The sequence below is a fragment of the Palaemon carinicauda genome, chromosome 7 (assembly GCF_036898095.1).
Source record: "Palaemon carinicauda isolate YSFRI2023 chromosome 7, ASM3689809v2, whole genome shotgun sequence".
Taxonomy (NCBI): Eukaryota; Metazoa; Arthropoda; class Malacostraca; order Decapoda; family Palaemonidae; genus Palaemon; species Palaemon carinicauda.
The window spans coordinates 10,664,898-10,686,719 of record NC_090731.1 but is presented as its reverse complement, the minus strand read 5'-3'; the positions used below and the strand labels follow the sequence as shown (position 1 = coordinate 10,686,719).

The 21,822-nt window shown below is 43.4% G+C and overlaps 1 protein-coding gene across 6 annotated transcripts in view; it reads right to left on the bottom strand.

The window, feature by feature from the left end:
• Window positions 1-20,787, bottom strand: part of LOC137643832 (pre-mRNA cleavage complex 2 protein Pcf11-like) — a 69,796-nt gene extending 49,009 nt beyond the window's left edge. For all 6 annotated transcript variants that reach the window (XM_068376545.1, XM_068376546.1, XM_068376547.1 and 3 more), the window contains exon 1: window positions 20,510-20,787. In XM_068376545.1, the coding sequence (XP_068232646.1) occupies window positions 20,510-20,671 (162 nt within the window). In that variant the 5' untranslated portion in view covers window positions 20,672-20,787. The remainder of the gene's footprint in view (window positions 1-20,509) is intronic.
• Between the last annotated feature and the right edge of the window lie 1,035 nt (window positions 20,788-21,822).

Here is a 21,822-nt window from a genome sequence, read left to right as displayed (position 1 = left end):
AACCAGGTGTAACCAAACGACGCTCCTTCGTGGTCTCAAAAGACTTAAGGAGGTCCTGTAGATCTTTATTGTTGGAAAGATCTAAGCCTCTGTGACGGAAGACTGATGCCAACATGCTTCTGTAACCCTTGAAAGAGGGAGCTGAAAGAGATCGCTCTTTCCTCAGATATAAGAGGAAGTCAGCTATTTGAGTTACAGAGGTACTGGTCGAGGACACGGATACTGACTTGCACCAGTTTAGGAAGATTTCCCACTTCGATTGGTAGACTCTAAGGGTGGATGTTCTCCTTGCTCTAACAATCGCTCTGGTTGCCTCCTTCGAAAAACCTCTAGTTCTCGAGAGTCTTTCGATACTCTGAAGGCAGTGAGACAAAGAGCGTGGAGGACTTGGAGTACCTTCTTACGCGTGGCAGACGTAGCAGGTCCACCCTTAGGGGAAGAGTTCTGGGAACGTCTACTAGCCATCGAAGTACCTCGGTAAGTTATTCTCTCGCGGGCCAGAGGGAAGCAACTAGTGTCAACTTTGTCCCATCGTGAGAGGCGAACTTCTGCAGTACCTTGTTGACAATCTAGAACGGAGGGAATGCATATAGATCTAGATGAGACTAATCTAGTAGAAAGGCATCTAAAAGAACCACTGCTGGGTCCGGGATAGGTGAGCAAAGTATTGAGAGCCTCTTGGACATCGAGGTTGCGAAGAGATCTATGGTTGGCTGGCCCCAGGTGACCCAAAGTCTCTTGCATACATCTCTGTGGAGGGTCCAATATGTTGGAATTATTGTCCCTTCCTACTGAGACAAACTGCTAAGACATTCAAGTTGCCTTGGAAGAAATTTGTTACTAGTGAAAAGTCTAGACCTGTTGAACAGGAGAGGAGGTCACTAGCGAACTTGCACCATGTCAGAGAGTAGGTCCCTCCTTGCTAGGAGATGAACATCAAAGCAGGGAGTTGTCCGTGTTGACCTCCATTACTTTGTCTTGAAGGAGAGACCTGAAGCTTTTCCAGGTCAGACGTACTGCCAGAAGCTTCTTGCAGTTAAAATGCATTGTCCTTTGACTCGAGTTCCATAATCCCAAGCATTCCCTACCGCCTAAGGTCACACCCCAGCCTACGTCCGATGCGTCTGAGAAGAGAACGTGGTTGGGAGTCTGAACAGTCAGGGGAAGACCCTATAAAAGGTTGATAAAGTCCTTTCCTCAGGTTAGACCAGACTTATCTTCCGGAAACCGGGATCGAGACCGCTTCTAGCGTCTTGTCCTTTTCCAGTGAAGAGCTAGATGAAACCGAAGAGGACGGAGGTGTAGTCTTCCAAGTGACACCAATTGAACCACGGATGACAGTGTCCTAACCAGACTCATCCACAGCCTGACAGGGCCGTATTCCTTCTTCAGCATCTTCTGGATGGATAGCAGGGCTGGGGATTGATCTTCTTGTTCAGCCATGTCCTCATCAGAGGGTTCCTCATCCGAAACTGATGAGGAAACGGCAACGGAGTGGGCAACGTCTGACTCGCTGAATCCGGTCGCACTGGTGGATGCGTGACGGAGCCGGACACAAGATCATGGTACTGCTGCACAGTATGGGGATGCGAGGAAGTACAGCGACAACCCGAAACTGTCTAGACTGTCTGGGTAGTACAGACAACCCCTTATCGGGTTGCTGAGGTTGCCGCACTGCGTCACAAGTCACCTCTGCTGGTTGTTGAACGTCTTCCCAGTGACACACTGAACGTCCACAACCACCTCCGAGAGTAGCTTAACGTCAACGTGCGACTGGCAACCCACACTGGTTCGCACCAGTGGAGGAACCATCTCAACTGGCGGACACAAGATCATGGTACTGCTGCACAGTATGGGGATGCGAGGAAGTACAGCGACAACCCGAAACTGTCTAGACTGTCTGGGTAGTACAGACAACCCCTTATCGGGTTGCTGAGGTTGCCGCACTGCGTCACAACAAGTCACCTCTGCTGGTTGTTGAACGTCTTCCCAGTGACACACTGAACGTCCACAACCACCTCCGAGAGTAGCTTAACGTCAACGTGCGACTGGCAACCCACACTGGTTCGCACTGGTGGAGGAACCATCTCAACTGGCGGACGTGAGTAGGATACCTCAGCGTCAACAGGGCTTACAACCAACCGGTAGGAAGGTCGTTGGCAAGAAGGTTCTTCTCTGTAAAAAATCCTCTATCAAGGACTAAGCTTGGACTGCATGTCTTGCAACAAAGCCCAAGGTCTATGGGAGCAGGTGTGGCAACAGACGGGGTTAGCGACTGAAGCGGAACCATTTACCCTCCCTGGAAGCATGTTATGCTTAAATAAAAGTCCATAGGAGGCTAAGCAGCTTAAGGCTCCTCTCCAAATGACAGAGTCCTCAAGGGAATATCAGAAGGAGGGAGAACAGCACTTTCTCATCTACAGGAACCATATCCGAGAAAAGCTAGGTTCTCTCAGAGAGGGTTTCACTGGTGCAAAAGCAGCAGACCAGAAGGCAACGTTATGAAACTGCTTGACAGTCTGTGAACTGTCAAAAACTGAACTGTCAACCACAACAGGAGCGTGAGGACATACAGCACTGGTGTATAAGTAGCAGACCAGAAGGCAACGTCATGTAACTGTTTGACAGTCTGTGAGTTGGCAACAACCAAAGTTGTGTGGGGAAGCCTCAACTCCTGACTGACTAGTTTGCTGCGGGCGAGTGGCGGTAACCACAGTGTGTTGCGGAGGCTGACACACCGTGTCAAAACACGGCAGCTTGTGGTAGCTCACGCACGGCAACGGAGTGCTCTGTGTGTGGGAGTCATCATACATCTGGCAGGGTTGACTGTGCATGGGTGGAGGAGCTCTCACAACAAGAGTGTGAGAGCAGGAAGCCATGCCGGGCGCACAACCGTGGGAGGTGAAGGCCCACGGGTGCATCGTCAACCTTCTCCGCAGTCGGAGTGTGGGAGCTGGCAACAACAAAAGCAGAGTGCTGGTGCGTGGGAGGGGCTGTGGTGGGTTGCGGAGCATGCTGAATGGTATGCGGAGCATGCTGTATGGTATGCGGAGCATGCCGCATGGGTTGCGGAGAATGCCGCATAGAACTGGAACCCGGCAGCTCTACAGCACCTTCCCACTGCTGATGCGGTAGCTCACGCATGTCAACGGATGGTGCAGCAAGAACATGCGTCTGGCAGGGTGGACTGCGCATCGGAGGTGGAGCTCTCACAGGAGGAGTGTGGGAGCAGGCAGCCGCAGTATCTGCTGAGCGCACAACCTCGGCGGGTTGTAGGTTAACAGGTGCATTGTCAACCTTCCAGCACGATACTCCTGCATGAAGGAGCAAGCTGAGACTGTATAGTCTGCAGCATGGACCACTAGGGTCTATGAAAGACAACAACAAACGGAGCTACTGTCCGTTGTGACTGAGGGTCTAAAACAGCTGGTGTGGCAACAGACGGAGTTACTGCCTGTTGCGGTACCACCTTGCCTCTCTTGGGAGGTGTGCAGTCGTCGGATGACTGGAGCGAGTCCGAACTGACCCAGTGGCTACACCTAGGCCGTTGGACTTGCGCGGAAGGGACCGACTTGCACTTAAAAGCTGCAAGATTTGGTCCATGGTTTCTGCGAGAAACCTCTTCCGCAGACGAGGAATAAATGGGCTCTCTCGTCTTTGTGTGGGTGGGGTGATCACGTCGGCAACGTGTGTAGATACACCCGAAACCACGGAGGGAAACGTCTGTTCGTCGATCAAGACCTGTGGAACCCATAAGTCCTTCGACATTACTTCTCCCCTGGGCTTGGGAGCTTGTAAGAGGTATCGGACAAGGTGAACAACTGGCACGAACAAACGAACCCTCGAACGCAACACTGTAACACTTTGCGCATATCACTTTATCACTTTTGATTTTCTGTTTGCACTTATTTCACTGAACTCGAAACTTTAAGTGATTTGTACCTGAAACACGCAATCCTATCCTTCATTAAAAGGTAGTAATTGCGAAAACAGTTTTACAATGTAACAGAAAAACATAATGAAAGATAAAGAATTCAGTGGCTGGAAAAGAGACTAAACACTAGATCAAATAAACTACGTTTAAAATCTCTCACCGCATAAAGCCTGGGAACAAGAATAAAACTCTAGAAACGTTTTACCTTCTTCCCCTATAGCGACTAGGGAGAAGAGTAAAAAAACGAGAACAACGTTACCCGCTTGAACGAAACGTTTATCCTCCTCTCTCTCCCTCCGTCTCTATCTCTCTCTCTCTTGACTTAGAACCTGAGAGATGAGCCCAATTATATATCGTTAAAACATATTATTTGATAAAGGAAAAAAAAAAACTGAAAGGTTTCCCAAATAAAAAGTTCCTTTATTAGAATCAAAACCATTTAAGCTAAGAAAGAATGAACGAAACGCTAGAATCGGTTTACTCTTACTGCAACGTGAAACCGTGAAATACTCTCTCTCTATCGTAACGATAGAGCGCATGTTGAACGTTCTGAACGTCAACAACTGCGGAGACTAAACTAAACGTTAGTTCATCTTTGAAAACAGTACGAGACTATCAAAGAAATTCTTTCAAAAACATTAAAATTAAAATAGCATAAATTCTTAACAGGAAATACGATATGACGGGCTCAATGTTAATTAACTTCAGTTCCAAGTAAGGACTGCCTACTATTAGGAAAGGTCGCATATAAACAAACATAAAAATTAAGTTTTATAAGTTTATAATAAATGGAAAGTTAATCGAAGAGGCCTATAAATGGCGGAGAGAAATAAACTAAATCTATAACTTTGTTAAGCAAAATTACCAAAAACCTAAACACACTTCCGTCTAAGGGAAGGGTCGGTCATAAAAAGTGAAAGAGAGTCTATACTCTCTTCGACACCAACACTTCCGTCTAAGGGAAGGGTCGGCCATTAAAAGTGAAAGAGAGTCCATACTCTCTTCGTCACCATAATTAAATCTATCCAAAACGAGTTCAAGTTTTGAAATGAAGATAAAACCCCTGCATAGCGAAAGCTCAAAACTGGAATAGTGTACTTCACCAAAAAGTTGTGAAAACAAATCCAGTTAGGGACGGCGTATTAGTAGGTCTTGCCGGTGGCACGACAGAGGAAAAATTGAGTTCTTGTTGACAAGAAGTACTTGAGTACCTACTCACAGATGGCGCTGTTGTGTACACCCCCACCTGTATAGCGATCGCTGGCGTATCCCGACCGTAGATTTCTGTCGGGCAACAGAGTTGACAGCTACATGATCATCGGGTAAGATTAATATTGAAAAAATAACATTAAAATTTACAGCAATTACATAATCTTATCATCCTACCATATTTCAAGTTAATTCTAAAAATAGGACCACAAAACCTTGACAAATACAAAAACATTAGAACATAGAGCAGGAACCTGAAAAATAATTTATATCTTCCTGGCTATACAACCCTCCCCCGAATCATAAATGTAGATAATTCAACACTCATTGCAAAAACAGTAGAAAATTAACAAGGTAGTTAGAAAAGGACAGGTAAGTGAGGATTTCCACTCACCCTCATGAAATACGAGAATGGTTTGGAGTGTAGTTCAATATTAAGGACTTAGATTTTTACATGGAAGAAAATTGCAATTCCATATGAAAAACATAGGGGATGTTGAAGTTGCTTATTGGAAACTTGTACTAGGTCATACAAAGAAACATTATATCCCTTGAGAAAAGGATGATATGGTAATACTGGAGTTATTCTATTTCACAACGGCAATTACAAGAAATGGGTCGAGGGGATCAGATTTTATACATCAATGTCCTTCCTTGTTAAAAAGAGGACTGATTTCTTATAGTCTTACAAATTTTGTAAGGAAAGGCACACATCTTCATATCTTACCTGTACCCTGTCCAATCTAGCCTGTCTTACCTAAGCCTGTAAAAAGCTTATACCCTAAACAAGATGCTTTCATATCCTGAAAAAGAACTGAAGGAAGTAAACAACTTGCTGAGCAATAAACACAGGCCCCAAGGACTTGTGGACAGCGTCCCACCGATGAAATGAGGTAAGGGCCTGATGCCATTACACCCCAGCCCTTGTTACCCGTGTGATAAGGGGTATGATATTTCCAGACTCCTACCACTCGCCTGGAACTGCTAGCTCACCCCCCTCACTAGACAAGTCTGTAAGGATAGTTAACTAACCCAAAAGGACATTCATCATTCAAGATTTGGCCTCCAGTCACTGCTACACTGATCAATTGTATGACAAGCATCCTCCTACTCACAGCAGCTTGAAAGGGGTACCTCAGCATCCCACAGTCTTCTTCTCTCTTAACCCCTTTACAGAATAGAGCCCGAGATGAGGCAAGAAAGGGCCGAACAAAGCATTGCCTATTGAAAGAAAGATATGCCAGAAGCTGTCCAGCTGGGTTTTTGATGAGGAAATAGCCTTCTTCAAACACATATCAGAGGGTATGGCTGCAGTCCCTTTAAGAGTTTAGAAAGCCTAGAGCCCTAAGGGAAATTCACATTGGATTAGTCCTAACTGTTAGTTCTTTATTAATTCACCAATCCCTAAACCTCAATTCCTGTAACTTAAGATTATGATTATTACAAGCTAAGCTACAACCAGGAGGCTATAAGCCCAACTATTCCAACAGGGAAAAATACCCCAGTGACTTACTACTTACAGGGGTTGGATCAACCTCAGCAGTTGAAAGTTAGGCCAGCATCATACAAATAGTAAAGACCAATTTCAATATTCACAGAGGGCCACAACTCTTCAGGTTCTCACTCTATGCATGCTTTACAGGCTTGGGCGTCTACCTCACAAACAATGTTTGAAATGAGCCCAAGAAAAACCCAGAGTAGCATAGCAAGGCTGGCCTAAGAGGGAAAAAAAAGGGGGGAGGAGGGGAGTTGAGTTGTAAAGAGGAAGTGGCAAAAAATCCACCAGAGTCAACAGAGTATTACACATTGAAGACACTAGTCTCTCCTTCCTCTTAAAACTGTCCCTCTGTAGAAGAGTTCATACACCCCATACACAGCCTAAACTCACTAGGACACAATTACATATAATTTCTTAATATGCATTTCAAGATAATTAGACTAAAATAATAAAAGTTTATAACGCTCAAAGAAAGAATAACTTCAACAGTAGCAAAACCACAATCATGAACAGGGCCATAGCACACTATACCTAAATGTAATGGTGGGGAAATCCAAAAATGCTATTTTCATTAGTAAAATAAATTTTTGAATATACTTACCCGATAATCATGTAGCTGTCAACTCCGTTGCCCGACAGAATTCTACGGAAGGGATACGCCAGCGATCACTATACTAGAAGGGGGTGTACTCACCAGCGCCACCTGTGGCCAGGTACTGCAGTACTTCTTGTTGACACCACCTCAATTTTTCCTCGGTCCACTGGTTCTCTATGGGGAGGAAGGGTGGGTCAATTAAATCATGATTATCGGGTAAGTATATTCAAAAATTTATTTTACTAATGAAAATAACATTTTTCAATATTAAACTTACCCGATAATCATGTAGCTGATTCACACCCAGGGAGGTGGGTGAAAACCAGTGTACATGTATATCAGTAAGCAAGTATCCCGTATTTCATATAATCAGTTATTCAAAATAACAATGAAATTATAAGTACCTGGTAAGGAAGTCGACTTGAACCATTACTCTGCCTTTAATAAGTTCGTCTTCCTTACTGAGCGCAGCGTTCCTCTTAGGAGGCTGAACAACCCTAAGGTGCTGAAGTATAAAGGGCTGCAACCCATACTAAAGGACCTCTACACAACCTCTAACCTAGGCGCTTCTCAAGAACGAATTGACCACCCGCCAAATCAAACAGGATGCGGAAGGCTTCTTAGCCTACCGTAACAACCCAAAAAACAACAATAAAAGCATTCAAGAGAAAGGTTAAAAAAGGTTATGGGATTAAGGGAATGTAGTGGCTGAGCCCTCACCTACTACTGCACTCGCTGCTACGAATGGTCCCAGGGTGTAGCAGTTCTCGTAAAGAGACTGGACATCTTTCAGATAAAATGATGCAAACACTGACTTGCTCCTCCAATAAGTTGCATCCATAATACTCTGCAGAGAACGGTTCTGTTTAAAGGCCATCGAAGTGGCTACAGCTCTCACTTCGTGGGTCCTTACCTTCAGCAAAGCAAGGTCTTCATCCTTCATGTGAGAATGAGCTTCTCTAATCAGAAGCCTTATATAATACGAAACTGCGTTTTTGGACATAGGCATCGAAGGTTTCTTGATGGCACACCATAAGGCCTCTGACTGTCCTCGTAAAGGTTTTGACCTTTTAAGATAATATTTCAGAGCTCTGACAGGGCAAAGAACTCTCTCTAGCTCGTTACCCACCATGTTGGAAAGGCTAGGAATTTCGAACGATCTAGGCCAAGGACGTGAAGGAAGTTCATTTTTAGCTAAAAATCCGAGCTGTAAAGAACATGTTGCTGATTCGGATGTGAATCCTATGTTCTTGCTGAAGGCGTGAACTTCACTAACTCTTTTGGCTGTCGCAAGGCAGACGAGGAAAAGAGTTTTGAGAGTAAGGTCTTTGAAGGAAGCTGACTGGAGAGGTTCGAACCTAGGAGACATAAGGAATCTTAAGACTACGTCTAGATTCCAGCCTGGAGTGGACAAACGACGTTCTTTAGAAGTCTCGAAAGATTTAAGGATGTCTTGTAGGTCCTTGTTGGAGGACAGATCCAAACCTCTGTGGCGGAGAACTGAAGCCAACATACTTCTGTACCCTTTAATCGTAGGAGCCGAAAGAGATCTAACATTCCTAAGATGTAATAGGAAGTCAGCAACTTGGGTTACAGAGGTATTGGTAGAGGAAACTGCATTGGCTCTGCACCAGCTTCGGAAGACTTCCCACTTGGATTGGTAGACTCTACGAGTGGATATCCTCCTTGCTCTGGCAATCGCTCTGGCTGCCTCCTTCGAAAAGCCTCTAGCTCTAGCGAGTCTTTCGACAGTCTGAAGGCAGTCAGACGAAGAGCGTGGAGGTTTGGGTGTACCTTCTTTACGTGAGGTTGACGTAGAAGGTCCACTCTTAGAGGGAGAGTCCTGGGAACGTCGACCAGCCATTGTAGTACCTCTGTGAACCATTCTCTTGCAGGCCAAAGGGGAGCAACCAGCGTCAGCCGTGTCCCTTCGTGAGAGACGAACTTCTGAATGACTCTGTTGATGATCTTGAACGGCGGGAATGCATATAGGTCGAGATGGGACCAATCCAGCAGAAAGGCATCCACGTGAACTGCTGCTGGGTCTGGAACTGGGGAACAGTACAAAGGGAGCCTCTTGGTCATGGAGGTGGCGAACAGATCTATCGTTGGCTGACCCCACAAGGTCCAAAGTCTGTTGCACACGCTCTTGTGAAGGGTCCATTCCGTGGGGATGACTTGATCTTTCCTGCTGAGGCGATCTGCTGAGACGTTCATATTGCCCTGAATGAACCTTGTTACCAGTGTGAGGTTTAGACTTCTTGACCAAATGAGGAGGTCCCTTGCTATCTCGTACAGCTTCCTCGAATGGGTCCCTCCCTGCTTGGAGATGTAAGCCAAGGCTGTGGTGTTGTCGGAGTTTACCTCCACCACCTTGTTTAGCAGGAGGGACTTGAAGTTCATTAAGGCCAGATGAACTGCCAGCAGCTCCTTGCAGTTGATGTGAAGCGTTTCCTGTTCCTTGTTCCATATTCCCGAGCATTCCTGTCCGTCCAAGGTCGCGCCCCAGCCCGAGTCTGATGCGTCCGAAAAGAGATGAAGATTGGGGGTCTGAATCGCTAACGATAGACCTTCCTTGAGAAGGATGTTGGTCTTCCACCACATGAGAGTAGACTTCATCTCTTTGGTGACAGGAATAGAGACCGCTTCGAGCGTCAAATCCTTGTCCCAGTGAGCTGCTAGATGGAATTGGAGAGGGCGGAGGTGGAGTCTCCCTAACTCGATGAACAGGGCTAACGATGACAGGGTCCCTGTTAGACTCATCCACTGTCTCACCGAGCAACTGTTCCTCTTCAGCATGCTCAGAATGCACTCTAGGGCTTGGCTGATTCTTGGGGCCGACGGAAAAGCCCGAAAAGCTTGACTCCGAATCTCCATTCCCAGGTAAACGATGGATTGGGAGGGAACAAGCTGGGACTTCTCTAAGTTGACCAAAAGACCCAGTTCCTTGATCAAGTCCAAAGTCCAGTTGAGACTCTCCAGACAACGACGACTTGTGGGGGCTCTTAACAGCCAGTCGTCTAAATAAAGGGAGGCTCTGATGTCCGCTAAGTGGAGGAATTTTGCAATATTCCTCATCAGACGCGTAAACACCATAGGCGCTGTGCTTAGGCCAAAACACAGGGCTTGGAATTGGTACACAACCTTTCCAAAAACGAATCTCAGGAAAGGTTGGGAGTCTGGATGAATAGGAACGTGAAAGTAAGCGTCTTTCAGATCCAACGAGACCATCCAGTCCTCCTGCCTGACCGCTGCTAGGACCGACTTCGTCGTCTCCATAGTGAACGTCTGCTTGGTGACATAAGCATTGAGCGCACTGACGTCCAGCACCGGTCTCCAACCTCCTGTCTTCTTGGCCACCAGAAAGAGACGGTTGTAGAAGCCCGGGGATTGATGGTCCCGGACTATCACCACTGCCTTCTTCTGTAACAGGAGCGACACCTCCTGGTGTAACGCTAGCCTCTTGTCCTTTTCCTTGTAGTTGGGAGAGAGGTTGATGGGAGAAGTGGTCAGAGGGGGATTGCGGCAGAATGGTATCCTGTAACCCTCCCTTAGCCACTTGACAGACTGGGCGTCTGCACCTCTTCTTTCCCAAGCTTGCCAGAAGATCTTGAGTCTGGCTCCTACTGCTGTCTGGAGAGGAGGAGAGTCAGTGTTTGCCTTTCGAAGGCTTGGGACCTTTCTTAGACCTGCCCCTGAAAGCGTCTGGACGGGTACTTCCTCGGCTGGGGGCTCTGCCACGAAAGGGCGGAATAAATCTTGTAGCAGGAGTATCGGCTACTGGGGTGCGGTAAGTTCTAGGAACCGAAGGAGCAACCTTAGCCTTCCGTGCTGAAGAGGCCACAAGGTCATGAGTGTCCTTCTGAATAAGGGCCGCAGACAATTCCTTGATAAGCTCCTCAGGAAACAGGAACTTAGAAAGCGGAGCAAAAAGTAACTGAGACTTTTGACAAGAGGTGATACCAGTGGAAAGGAAAGTGCACAGTTGTTCCCTTTTCTTGAGTACTCCCGAAACAAACATGGAGGCAAGTTCGCCGGACCCATCGCGAATTGCTTTATCCATACAGGACATTATAAGCATGGCCGAGTCCTTGTCAGATGGGGCAGTCTTCTTGCTCAAGGCCCCCAGGCACCAGTCGAGAAAATTGAAAATCTCAAAGGCGCGAAAGACACCCTTTAAGAAGTGGTCTAAGTCGGAAAAGGTCCAGCAGACCTTAGAGCGCCTCATAGCCGATCTACGTGGAGTCAACCAAACTTGAGAAGTCAGCCTGGGCAGAGGCAGGGATTCCCAAGCCTGGTTCCTCTCCTGTGGCATACCATACGCCCGCCTTAGAAGTCAGCTTAGTGGGAGGAAACATAAATGAAGTCTTCCCTAGTTGCTGTTTGGACTGCAACCAATCCCCTAACATTCTTAAAGCTCTCTTAGAGGATCTAGCAAAGACGAGCTTAGTGTAGGCCGACTTAACAGGTTGCATGCCTAGAGAAAACTCTGATGGAGGAGAGCGAGGGGTAGCAGAAACAAAATGATCCGGGCAAACCTCTCTGAAAAGAGCCAGGACCTTGCGAAAGTCAATGGAGGGTGGTAACGACTTGGGTTCCTCCACGTCCGAAGAGGGATCATCAAGGTGCGCAGCTTCCTCCTCAGAAACCTCATCACCTGAGTGTTGAGAAGCGAGAGGTAAAGTTACAGCGGTGTGCTGAACAGCAGAATCCTGACAAGCGGGTGCATAAACACTTGCGGTCTCATCCTCAAGTCTCTGTTGAAGAGGATGCGGGCTGGTAATGACAAAGTCATGAGGCTGGGATGAAGGAGGTTCTGCGGAGGTTTGAGGAGCAAGTGTGGTGAGAGGCGACTGAAGTAAAACCTGAGGTTCAGGCTGCAAAGACTGGTCAAGTAGAGGAGAAGGTGGTAGATGCATGCGTTGAGGTGGCTGACTCATTGCATGAGGTTCCTGTCTCAAGAGTTGCGCTTGCTTCAAGGGTTGAGGTGGTTGCGCAGTAAGAGATTCCTGTCTCACGAGTTGAGGTTCTTGAGGTGTGAGCTGCGAGAGTTGAGGTGGCGGCTGCGCAGAACGTGACTCCTGTCTCACGAGTTGAGGTTCTTGAGGAGCTTGCCTCGAGAGTTGAGGTTGCAGCTGCGAGAGCTGAGGTGGCTGCCTCAAGGATGGTAGAGGTTGTCGTACCTCAAGAGGTTGCTGCCTCGAGGATGGTCTTACTGCAAGAAACTCTTGCCTCAAAGGAAGAGGAGGTTGTAAGGCATAAGACTCCTGTCCCCATTGTTGAGGAGGTTGTAGCGTGGTAAGAGATTCCTGCCTAAAGGAAGGTGGAGGTTGCTGCACAACGCTGGTAACTGGCAACTCCCAACGCGGTAGCTCACGCATGGAGGTAGCTTGAGGAACCTCAACTTCGTACGTCTGGCAGACTGGACTGCGGAGAGGAGGAGCGCTCGCAGGAGGAGCGCTCGCAGGAGGAGGTGTAACCTTCTCTGCCTGAAACTCACGCATTAAGACCGCAAGCTGCGACTGCATGGACTGCAGCAAAGCCATCTTGGGATCAACAGACGATGAGGTCTGTTGAGGCAAAGCCTTAACAGAAGTTGAGGTCTGTTGAGGCATCGCCTTACCTCTCTTAGGAGGTGTGCAGTCACCTGATGACTGCGGCGAGTCAGAGCTAGCCCAATGACTACATCCGGGTTGAACTCGTGAGGTTTGGACTTTACGTTTAAGAGGTCTTGAGACCTGAGTCCAGCGTTTTCTCCCCGAAAATTCTACTGCAGACGAGGAAATTAAAGGCTCAATCGTCTGAGAGTGGAAGTGACGATCTCCGTAAGATACGCCCGCAACCACCGAGGATACTTCTGTGCGCCGATCAAGGCCTGCCGAACCCTTTTGCCCTTCGACATTGCTTCTCCCCTGGGCTTGGGAGCTTGCAAGAGGTCCCGGACTGGGAGGACGACTGGCACGCACAGAAGTACCCTCACGCACAACACTGACACTGACACTAGCACTCGGCACAGCACTGGCACTACCACTTCCCACTGCACTTTTCACCTTAAGTTCCTTGACGTCCGCCAAGAGGAACTTGTGGTCACTCACTACCGACTCCACTTTATCACCTAAAGCCTGAATGGCACGTAAAACATCAGACATATCAGGCTGAGCACAAAAAGTAGGTTCGGGGGTAGCCACTACAGGGGGAGGAAAAGGTTGAGGATCATGGGGTGAGGAATAAAGCGAAGAGCGAGCCGAACTCCTCCTAACTCTCTCTCTCTCTAACTTAGTGGTATACTTTAGGAATCGAACAAAATCAAGTTCCGAAAGTCCGGCGCATTCCTCACATCGATCTTCCAACTGACAGGATTTTCCCCTACAGTCGGAACAAACGGTGTGAGGATCAACCGAGGCCTTCGGAATACGCCTAATACAAGTCCTACATCGTCTTTGGGGAGGGGCTTGAGAAAGGTCGGACATCTTGAATCAAAGAACAGTCAAGGGGGATTCCAATTAAAGCAAAAGATCGTTAACCATTAATCAAATCAATATAAAAGCTATCTAAGCTAATAGACAAGTTTCCAGTATAGCGAAAGCTGAAATCTTAGAGCAATACTTCACCAAAAACCGTGAACAAGACTCCAAAATTATAAGCGTATCCATGTATGTCTTGCCGGAAGCACGACAGAGGAAAAATTGAGGTGGTGTCAACAAGAAGTACTGCAGTACCTGGCCACAGGTGGCGCTGGTGAGTACACCCCCCTTCTAGTATAGTGATCGCTGGCGTATCCCTTCCGTAGAATTCTGTCGGGCAACGGAGTTGACAGCTACATGATTATCGGGTAAGTTTAATATTGAAAATAACTTGGCTACATCATACACGTTAGTGGAACCAATATGTCACCAGCCATTCACAAACTATCTTGTTAAGTTTCAACAGTTGTGCCAGCACAAGTGATAAATAACCACTTTTATACAAGATGAAAGTTTGTATTAGCATAAAAACAAATTAAAAAACCTTGGTAGACCTATTACAGTATTATATGGGTAATACTTATCATGAACATGATGTGTACGTATAAAGGCTATAACTTTACCACACTAACAAATTGGGGTCAAATCAAATAAGGACTAAGCATAAGAGGTTAGGGTTGGTTAGAGGTCTCAGCGGACAACTGTTTTTGGAGGGCTGACAAGAAATTCACTATACAAAAGGATGAGTACGGGCCATTTTGGAGTTATTCATCCAGAAACAAAATGGCCAAGTCAATAATAAATTCTATATAAAAGAATAAAAATGTGAACTGCACCACAGTCTTTTCAGGGATTCCAGCAGTTGATATCTTGAAATGTAAGAGCAACTGCCAAACCCTTTCTTCTCTGATATATTCATTACCCAACATTTTGAACGCATCAAAACTTGCCAATTTTTTCTGCTAAAGTCTCTGATGTTTTCATACTTCAGCCATCTTTCATGAATTCATTCTAGTAAGGGAATTCAATACTGTATACTTGAATAATCAGAATACAATCTATTTACATAGGTATTCAAGGAACTGTAAGAATCACATAAGGTTTTATTTCTGCCAAGGGACGTGCTTTTTATTTCTATGACATGATAGGTCACAATAAAGAAGGGGTATTGCAGGTGGGGTACAATATGTAAGGAGTACACAGCGGAGGATAGGTATCGAAATATCAGTCTTTCGGATCAAGTAAAGATGGGCACCCCAAGGATTTAACCAAGTAAATATAAGCACTCCCAGTCTTGACCAAGTGAAGATGGGCACCCCAAACATTCCGTGGATAACGTAAAGATAATGACAAGTGTTGTTTGTTTTAGAATTTTATTGTTGAACCATATAGAATATAAAAATCTTTAAAATGGATACATCATAATATAGTTAAAAATGAATACATATTTCATGAGTACACATAAAAATATAAATGAATAATTTATTCAAAACAATATTGATTTGCAACAGTCACAAAACCTATAAAATTTGTTTGAGCAAGAGTTCAACAATTCCTGTCTGCATCCGAGCATGCGTTTTATTCGTATTTTGTGTTTATTCCAATAACTCTCGATTGATCGAGTATGAACTCCGGTAGCTCTATCAACGAAATTTAACGAGTGATTTACAGTATGATGAGCGAATCCTAGGCCCCTTTGAATGTTGCAATATGCTCCCCACTGATCACTGTGAATGGTTGTTCCTGGCAAAACTACTTTCTTGATTATCGGTAATAGCGTTTTGGCATTACGCGAATAGAATATCTCCATATAACCCAAAGCTGGTGATGAAGATGGGTCAACTATCCCAAATACCCAAATTGGATTCTGAGGAGCGCATCCCCTGTGGTCTTTTGGTTTGTGGCTGAAGCAAGACTAATCTATTTGCAGTTATTCCTGACCCACCAAGTCTAAGAGCGTGTTTTTTTTTTTAATATTTCTCGCACTCTTCACGAAAAAAAATGAACAAATCAATGACTGCCTTTTTTGAAACATTAAAACACTGTGTGGTTTGCAATACACTCAAATCCTGACATCAGTAGAAAATGCCTTCTATCCACTTTTGTAATGAAAGCTTTGATCGATAAAAAAAAACAAATCTTTAAGAATTGATTCCTAGTACTGTACTTGTATTTGGAGCAGTTTTTGACTAGGCCCTTGCAGACGTATTTATCTTGAATTGAAGACCGTTTCGTCCACCTCATTAAACTTTTACATAGAGGACATTTTAGTTCTTTCCTCAGAAGATTCTTCTGCTTCATCCAATTTATTGCAGGAGGCAGGTCTTTAACCACCAATGGCTTAATGATTTGTTCATATAGAGAATGGTCCATGTTTGGAGGCTCTATATTCTGTACTAAAGTAAAATGTTGAATTTTGCGACTATAAGACAAGAATTAAAACAAAGGAAAGTTCAACGATTGACTATTTTCTCAAATAGGAAACTATTTTACTAACCAAAAGAAGCACTAATTTAACATTCTTAACAGAAACCAACTTGTTAAAGATTAGTATCCAATTATGTGTTTAGAAACAAAAACAAGCAATGACTTAACAATGAAAACAAATCGTTAAAACATCGGGGATTTCTCAATAGAGAAAGTAGAGATATGCACCCTGGGAGTGCTTATCTTTACTTAATCCAGGTTTTCCCTACCCAAAAATTACCTGGGGAAGGGCTTGGCACCCTTTGCCGCTCAACCTAACCAAAACCAGACCACTACAAAATCTCACAATACTCATTTGACATTAAGACGAACAAGCCTAACTTCTGCCATACGACATGCCCAACTATTCCAGAGTATTATCCACAACCCAGCCCTACCCTAACTACCCACACAATATTGCCTAACCTACCCAACACAAAATAGGCTAGCCTACCCTAGACAAAATGGACTAGCCTACCCTAGACAAAATAGCCTAACCTATCCTAGACAAAATAGTCTAACCTACCCTAAACAAAATAGCCAAGCCTACCCTAACTACCCACACAAAATAGGCTGCCCACCCTAGACAAAATAGGAAATAGCCTACCTCTGATTAAATAGGCTAACTCATCATAGACTTGATTGACCACCCTATCTGAGACTAAATTGGCAAGCCAACTCCAGACAAAATACGCTATAGCCAACCGCATGCTGTACAAGATTGGCAAACCTACCCCAGACTAAATAGCATATACCTTACCACAGACCAAATAGACTAGCAAATCCAAAACTAAATAAGCTAATCTACCCTAGAATGAATAGGCTAGCCCACCCCAGTTCAGTTTGGTTGTTGGGCGGAGGGATTCGCCTTTCCATTGGCACCTCCTTGGTTTTCTTCTTTATTCTAATTCTTTTATTTTCTTCTCTCTTTTTTTTCCACATTTGATAAATATATTCTTTTCTTTTCCCTATTCCTTCTTTCTTGAACAGCACGTTTCCTATTATCTTCTTCTTTTTTTCTTCATATGCCTGTTGTAATTCCACTATTTTTCTTCATTCGTCGCTGAGGTCTGGACAGTCAAGAATGAAATGGGAGAGGTATTAACTGCCCCACATAGCTTGCATTCTACCCTACCTCCTACTTCATGTCTTTTCCTATCATTTAATGAAATGAGCTAGCCTTCTCCAAGACTAATTTTACCAGTCTACTCCAGACTCTATAGGTATGATATACAAAAGATTAAATATACTAGCCTGTCAACAACTCCAGTAAATGAGCAAGCCTAATTCAAACTAAACAGGCTAATCTACCCAAGAAACAGATAGTGGTTGCAAATGACGAGAAATCAGATGAAGCCCAGGTAATATCGGGTGTGCCACAAGGTACGGTATTAGCTGCACTGCTGTTTGTTATTATGATCTCAGACATAGACTCTGATGTTCAAAACTCCGTAGTGAGAAGTTTCGCCGATGACACAAGAATAAGTAGAGAAATTACTTGTGATGAAGATAGGCACTCACTACAAAGAGATCTAAACAAAATATATGAATGGGCGGAGATAAATAGGATGGTATTTAACTCCGATAAATTCGAATCAATAAATTATGGAAACAGAGAAGGAATGGTGTATGCATACAAGGGACCTAATAATGAGATAATCACAAACAAGGAAGCAATTAAAGACCTTAGTGTACAGTGAACCCTCGCTATTGCGCGGTTCGACCATCGCGGATTCACCACTTCGCGGATTTTTTTCATACCCCATATACATATACATATTGGTAATACAGTAACAAAATCAACATACTGTACTGAATAATCAATATAATCGATGCAAAAACTAACTTATACACAGATGTGTACAGTAAATGCGTTTGTTTCTTCATTATGATCAGAGAAACGTAAACAAAACATTGGTTGCCATTTTTATCGTGCTTTTTGGCGTGTTTAGGAAACGCATGATATAAAATCGCCCTTAACATTTGTGCCTGTTTTAGTTTAGGGTACTGTAGTACATGCATTAAGTGTTCTGTACATTAAAGGGTAGTTTGTTAACAGTACTACGTACAAGGGAAGGTTTTAAAAGTCTGAATATACATGTTAAATAAATAGGTAAATATGGTGTCACTACTTCGCGGATTTTCACCTATCGCGGCCGGGTCTGGAACCTATCTACCGCGATAAACGAAGGTTCACTGTAATGTTAAATAGGAATATGTTATGCAACGACCAAATAGCAACACTGTTGGCTAAATGTAAAGCAAAAATGGGAATGTTATTCAGACACTTTAAAACAAGAAAGGCTGAACACATGATTATGCTTTACAAAACTTATGTACGTAGTACACTCGAGTACTGCAATGTGATATGGTACCCACACTACCAAAAGGATATTGCGTAAATAGAGAGTGTACAAAGGTCCTATACTGCTAGAATAGAAGAAGTTAAGGACCTTGACTACTGGGAAAGACTGCAATTTTTAAAACTATACAGTCTAGAAAGGAGAAGAGAACGCTACATGATAATACAAGCATGGAAGCAAATAGAAGGAATTACTGAAAACATCATGGAGCTTAAAATATCAGAAAGAGCAAGCCGAGGTAGATTAATAGTGCCAAAAAATATTCCAGGTAAACTAAGAAAGGCGCACAGGACATTAATCCACTACGCACCAGCATCGATAATGCAGCGACTATTTAATGTGCTGCCAGCTCATCTAAGAAACATATCAGGAGTGAGCGTAGATGTGTTTAAGAATAAGCTCGATAAATACCTAAGATGCATCCCAGACCATCCAAGACTGGAAGATGCATTAGCAACTCTCTGGTGGATATACGAGGTGCCTCACACTGAGGGACCTGGGGGAACCCAAACAAAAAATAAGGCAATAAGGCAATGGTAGCATTCCCTAGCCTAAAATATCCATCTAACCATAGATTACTCAAGCTAGCCCACTCCAGTAATTATATTAACAATAACAGCGCCCAAATATACGATGAGCGAATTCATAACTTCTCAACTAGGATGGCAGAAACCCTGTTATATAACTTTTATTATAGTTTCCCATTAAATGAAAAAGATTATTCTGAATTTCCCATTTTCTCTTATCATTAGAACCAAGCTATCATTGTCTAAATGACCAATTAGTGTCTGCTTCATCATCACATGCCTTTTTTAGTCAGCCCAACCACATACCTTCATTGCAACACTGACTACCTTCGTTTACATGCATTTGTATCATACTCTTGATACTGATAGATTTTTCCGTGCGCCAATTGCAAACATTCCTGTTATACAGTCATCTTTAATTGATTTAAATACGAGGAGGCTACTGATATATTGTTGCGTAGTCCTAAATTTTCTTAAGTGCATCAGGGAAAAAATCCAAGGGTGAATGAATGATGACGGCCATGACCAATGGCTCCCCTATTTTCAAACCTATTGCCAAGAATATGGCAGTCTAAGGGGAGCCGAAGGAGGGCATTAGGTTAACAAGATAGGACACAGCTTGTAGGTTAGGTTAGGTGGGGAATTTTAGGTTAGGCGGTGTTCTATGCACACGGGAGGTCCTGACCACCGTTAATCTCGCCATAATAATGTTTTGAAAACTCTTAAAAAAAGATTTACGTTTTCCTATTTCAACACCAAGAGATGGTTCAAGTAGCCTAGTTCCTACTGTTTTTTTTACTATGATGCATTCATTTTTATTACAAGCCAAATTTCCAACCATGGAAAATACACCCTTTTTAGATTAAGGTAAGAATATGGAAAGCTGGGAGGGTCACACATGGGAAATAGCCCCTCCCTCAGTAGATATGCCTACAGCATCCTACGTTGGGTTAGGTTGGGAACCTCAGGTTCAGATGGTATTCCTGTTTGTTTACCTTGATGGAATATGATTCAGCATGCAAGAAAAACATTTGGAATTGGAAATGGCGGCAAGTCCTAATAATAAGGTAAAATGTGAAATTAAAAAAAAAAAACACTTTAAGGGGAAACTATTCATTATATATGAGTCGAAAAAATATAAACACATGCAATGTCGTGTGAGCAAATGGTGTTTATGTTAATATTTTCTCCAAGACTAAATAACCTAACACATCAGACTCCTTTAGGATATTTGTTTACAAGACCACGTCAATTAGTTAAAGGTAACCTAAAGCAAAACAAAAGTGAAATTTCGTTTCAAAATACAATCACAATCTGGCGGAGGCCTACAGGTCAAGTCCCCGAATCCCCCAACCACTCTTCTAATCGTAGCCTATACAAAATCCCTATTTAAACTAGCATATAATGACGACAAAGAATGGACAATTTCATTAATATTAAACTATATACTTACATTTGACGACTGAATTTGCTCTTCGATAACTTTGACGATCACTGCTGCGTGGGTCAGGTTCTCGTCCGCTAACATCGTCAACATGGTGATTAAAGGCTTCGAATTGAGTGTCAGGTCACTCAACGACGAACGATATTCGTCGGCAACTTCTTGGGAAGTCATCTTGGCTATAGAACTACTCCATAAATATTAGACAGCAAAATATTCACAGGTACGAGTAACGTCAACATACGTTCAACCACAACGAAAGTCTTTGCCAAACTAGACTGGTCGCTTATGATAGCATCACTCTTTGTTGTGGTACGTGCGCCACCCGGCTCTTCTTCTTCTTCTTCTTCTTCTTGCACGTTGTCGATAGAGTTGTTCTAAATTATTATTATTATTATTATTATTATTATTATTATTATTATTATTATTATTATTATTGTTATTATTATTATTATTGTTATTATTATTATCATTATTATTAGCTAAGCTAAAAACCTAGTTGGAGAAGCAAGATGCTATAAACCCAAGGGTTCTAACAGGGAACAATAGCCAAGTGAGGAAAGGAAATAAGGAAAGATAAACTACAAGAACAATAATGAACAAATTAAAATAAAATAGGGTAAGATCATTCAAATGAAAAGCTTACAAGGTACCTCAAAATATTCTTTTTTTTTTTCCTTTTAGATTAGCATATCCTTAAGCAGTGAACATACATATTTCTTTAGAATTAATGTAGACCTACACGTTTCCTGGCTTTACAACACATATTCATTCCATACTTACCACCAAGAAAATTCTCAATACAAAAGATGAATGGAAATGAACGACCATAAGCAATGCATATGTAAAGAATATACAGATAACTCTAAGATTACGGATCTTCATAATCTGGGACACCTCCATTGTTCCAGCCAACGCTCCTAAATTTACACGCTTTTGAATCCTCTATTCTTTTTTACCATCTCTAAAAACAGCCTACTCAAGTATAGACCGAAGAATTTTTTTTTTGTTAACTTAATTTTCTCATTCTTTTTGGGGTTCCTTACTCTGAATTTGGTATTCAGGTAGTTCACTCTACCGGGTTCTCCATTTTCTCTTGCAATTGTCAAGCAATTTTTGTCTTTTATGATGAGTCCTTTATATTCCAAGAGATAAAAGATGTTTATTTAACATTCCGCTAACTTCCTTGCTTCACTTATTATATTATTCATACCTCGTCTCATTTCATAATCACACACGGGACCAGGAAAGTAAGCAATTAAAGTAACTATGAAATTCTACATAAAATCTATTTATAAATTAATTACGTTCACTTCTCTTTAGTA